Below are 4,660 nucleotides of genomic sequence, written 5' to 3' on the forward strand. Positions count from 1 at the left end.
AACCTGTATGGACTGAGTCTGAGATATTTCCTATGGTATTACTGCTGTAATTTTGACAATTTTTTTTATAAATAGAAATTAGGTTGATATTAAATGAAAAACATTTTGTGTTTCCAGGATATTCCGGATTATATATGTTCTTAATAAACAATAGTTACCGAAGGGTTTATTTGTATTATTGGTTTATTTGGGTTATTTGTCAAGTTGTGTGTGTGTACCATATAGTATAGGGACCATTTCTCACCTTTTTTAATGATTTTAATCAAGTTGTTTATATATTTATAAATACATAAATAATAAATGGTTACACTTTAGTATAGGGACCAATTCTCACTGTTAACTAGTTGCTTATTAACATGCCTATTATTAACATATTGGCTGTTTATTAGTACTTATAAAGCCCATATTCTACATTCCTAATCCTACCCAATATCTAAACTTAAAAACGACCGTACTAACTATTAATAACCAGCAAATTAGGAGTTCATTGAGGCAACAGTCATAGTTAATGGTTTGGTAATGGCAAGAATTGGACCTTGAAATAAAGTGTGACCATACAATTTTAAGACATTCTGCAGACCCCACTAAAATGAGCTTGGGGAAAAAATACCTAAAAGTAACTGCAAAAATGGACAAGAAAAGTAGTTCTGAGGAAAAATTAGCTGGCACTGTGCAGATGCAGCTGGTTTGATATGTTGTTATCTAATGCAATGGCATTCATACATCAACTGTGACTTAAGATTCCAAATACATTTTTCCAAATACATTTTCAAGAGGAAAAAAATAACACTTATATAGCAAAAATCCAAGGTTTATTGAGAGCAGGTTTAGTAACTGTGGTATCTGCAGATACATGTGAGATGAGAAGAACAGAAGCCCACACCCACTCAATGAGAGCTGGCCAACTGGAGTTTTGGCTTGTCACGGCGTCCATTGGGACACAGCGACCCCTTATTTAATAATCACAAACAACAAGTGGAACTGCAATGGCTTGGGGTTGTAATACTACTGAAAATAGTTGAAAACTCAACGAATAATACATATGAGAAAAATAACGGAAACTGGTCTAACTTCAAGAGATGAGAGACAGCCTTGCTCATGTTCTCATGCACAGACGAGCCAGCTCTTACAAAAGAGTTGGCATGAAATTTCTTGGAAGTAGATCTGATTTCATTAAGTTAACCGAAGTGCCTTTTAGGTTATATCACTAATCTGCAACTCATTCCTCATCTGACCGGTCTCATCCTTCCCTTCTGAAACCCAACTACCGCTGTGGCCTTTTCCCTCATCCCTTTTCTCCTCCCAACCCCTCCTTCTATGCTTTCTCGCTCTGGTATTGAAGGTGCAGCTGAAGCACATCTTCCTGCGAGACCCTTTCCCAGCCCTCGCCATGGACGCGGTAGAGGTTGACTTGGCCTCCGCTGTAGGCGTCACGGTAAGTAGCTTGGTAGATGGCGCGGCGGCCCAGGTCGCATGCTTCTTCAACAGTCAGGTCGTAGCGAAGACCGCTGTCGACAACACCGTAGGCGTACATGGATCCCGAACCAACTGCGAACAGGTCTCCGCACACTCGGTTGCCCTCAGAGTCCACGTAGTAGAGCCCTGCGATCAGAGGAAAGCAAAAGGAAGAGGAAGAAAGAGACCATCAGCACTGCTTTACGTCCTGCTGTGTTGAAAAGCCAGGCGCCTCCACGGAAGATGAAAGCATCAAAAAAAGCAAAACCCTTCAGAAAGAATTCAGTAGATCGATGTAATGTTATGAACACAAGGTTATAAATAATGTTCTGAACAACACAAGGTCAAATCTATCTCGGTGAGTACATGTGAGAAAAGGAATCATGGGAAACGGGTGGTTGGCAATTTTTTCTGACAGCTGGATGCTTGGTAGCTGGAGTTTGGTCTGGGGGGTACCTAGTGGCTTCAGCATGAAAGCAGGTAAAAAAAATAAAAAATAAACAAAAACGGGCAGAGTTAAAGAAGGAGAGCTTACATTTAGCTAATATTTAGTAGGCTAAGGACAAGTAGGAATGGGCAAACATAGCATCCACCCTGGGGCACCGCCTGAGGTGCTATTGATCGCTCTAAAAACAACAGAATTAATTATTGATCTATACCTGAAGATCCGACCTCTCACCAAACATGATGGACGAGGCATATCACAATCGGTGAACTGATGGGTCACTATATGGTCCAGCTGCAGATCACATCAAGGTTTCAAGTGTCCGTGAGGCTGCACAATGACGAAGCTCACGCCTACAGTAACGGTGACTACGTCCCATCTGTGCGCCAGCAGAACCAGGCTGCAGATGGACTGTTAACTGGATAGTTCACCCAAAAATGAATTGTCATCATTTACTCACCTTTTGGAACACAAAAGACATTCTGAAGAATTTTTCGACTGTTTTTGTCCACACAATGAAAATCAATGGGGTCATTTGGACTACATGGACAAAAAAAGCAACACCTTTTCTTTTGTATTCTGCAGAGGAAAGAAAGTCATCCTGGTTTGGAACCACATGACAGTGAATAAATTACTTTCTGGATGAGAGGGTGAATAAATGATTTCAGAAACTGAAATATCTCAAATTATTGCAACGTTTGCAATGACTGAATGATTTTAATACTTGATAAAGTTACAAAAAGTCAGTTTTAAATTAATAGTTCACCCAAAAATGAAAGTTTGCTAAAAATTTACTTACCCTCAGGCCATCCAAGAGTTCTTCCCTCAGAGTTCAAACAGCTGATAAAAACATCACAATATTCCACAACATTCCACTCCAACCAATTAGTCCACCAATTAATGTCTTTCATCATTAAAACATTTTTTAACTTCAAACCATTGCTTCAAGCTAAAATATAAAACTCCTCATATTATTGAATTTTGATGTGAAAGAACAACAGAGGATGGACTTGTTCACTGATGGAAGAAGCATTATTATGGATTACGGACAGGTATTTTGGCCAGAAGCATTGGTTTAAAGATAAAACGCTTTAATGATTTGTTTCTTACAAAACACATTAACTGATAAACTGAAGTCATGTTGTGGAAAATTGTGATTTTTTTATCAGCTGTTTGGACTCTCATTCTGATTGCACCCGTTCGCTGCAGAGGATCTATTGGTGAGCAAGTGATGTAATGCTAAATTTCTCCAAATCTGTTTCGAAGAAGACACAAACTCATCTACATCTTGGATGGCTTGGGGGTGAGTACATTTTCAGCAAATGTGACACCAAACCCCCTCAAGAAAGAAGAAAACTCTTGTGTTTACAACTGTGACAATGATCATGATCAACTAAACGCTGGATTTTTAAAAGTATGTGAAGCTCACTGCATAGACTCTTTACGGCTAAAAACCTCAATCTTCAGTGATGTATGCCAGTCTGTTAATGTAGGAACATCAACTTTACATTGTCACGCCCCTAAACATGACGCTGAACAAAACAAACTGTGATTGGTTGCTTTACATGTTGGTCAGACAGTCTCTTAGGCGGTCCTTGGCTAATGAAAGCTGCTAGAGTCCAGACCTTCTGCCATCAGTCTGAAGGTCTGGGTACGACAGACTAGTTCGAAGAAAACTAGCACTGAAAACGCAATCTGAAACATTCCTTTTGTACTCTTTAAACTTTAAGTAAAGTTCAAGGACCCCAAATTGGCTCAGAGAGACATTTTAAGGACAATCTTAGGAAGTGAGGCACAGAAGACTTCAACAAGCAAATTACACCCTCTGAACGCATCGTTAGCGCGACCTGATAATCGTTACAGCACCCTGAATATATGCAGGGTAATTTACCATTTTGTAGAGCCAAGTGTGACGACTAAAAACAGGTTAAAAAATGCAATAGGACGTCTCTTTCACCCGCAAAGCACCGGTTCTCATTAAGAGCGGAGTACGAGGGTACTTCAGCAGTTTGGGATTTTTTTTTTTTTTTTCACGTACAACACCTGGGATCGTTTTATCATACAACGGACGTTGCATGCTACCTGCGTCGCTGAGAAAGGGTGGGGAAGTAAAGGTGAACAAAAGAGGCACTTGAATTTGCGAGCCCTCGTAAAGCAGAGGCGCTGAAGCGGGAGCGATGTCGGGATGTTACGACAGCCTGGCACCTTGCACTCCATCACAAAGGTGACAGGCAGTTAGATGTGCTAGACTAAAAGTGTGGCTGTCTGCATGTATGAATGGCAACTTCAAGACAAAAGGAAGGCATATACACAGGTGACTGGCTGACTGCTTTGCTGATTGTCACACAGACATGGTTGGTTAAGAGTGCCGCTGATGAGAGCAGCTGCTCAGAAAGCAAAGCAACTCCGTGTACAGACGTCCAAGCATGCATGCACATCGGCAGTCCGCGTCTACACAACATGAAAAGGTGCCAGTTGAAAGAGCTTCATACGTCTTTGAGATAGCGGCTTTTGAGATATTTGCAGCTATTGGCAGGACAGAAGATGTCTATACCTTCACAGTAGGTGCACAACAAGCTATCGGAGTACAAATTATAAGTAGGTACAAAATGAATGTGTAATGTAGAAATATACAGAAAGAGAATACCGATCATAACGGTTGCTTTAACGGGAACCGGATCACTTTTGAAACACTTTAACTACTTTGGACCAGTGGGTCACGTCGGGCTTCTAAACACCTGTCTCTCAACATGCATCTTG

At 40.7% G+C, this 4,660-nt stretch overlaps 1 protein-coding gene across 1 annotated transcript in view; it reads right to left on the reverse strand.

Annotated features, from left to right (window-relative positions):
- Positions 1-492: 492 nt before the first annotated feature.
- psmb5 (proteasome 20S subunit beta 5) overlaps positions 493-4,660 on the reverse strand; it is an 11,907-nt gene continuing 7,739 nt past the window's right edge. Inside the window, exon 3 of the mRNA XM_016461055.1 lies at positions 493-1,602. Coding sequence (XP_016316541.1) covers positions 1,316-1,602 — 287 coding nt within the window. The 3' untranslated portion in view covers positions 493-1,315. The remainder of the gene's footprint in view (positions 1,603-4,660) is intronic.

Source organism: Sinocyclocheilus anshuiensis, unplaced genomic scaffold, assembly GCF_001515605.1.
Source record: "Sinocyclocheilus anshuiensis isolate Anshui unplaced genomic scaffold, SAMN03320099.WGS_v1.1 scaffold4, whole genome shotgun sequence".
In the NCBI taxonomy this organism is placed as follows: domain Eukaryota; kingdom Metazoa; phylum Chordata; class Actinopteri; order Cypriniformes; family Cyprinidae; genus Sinocyclocheilus; species Sinocyclocheilus anshuiensis.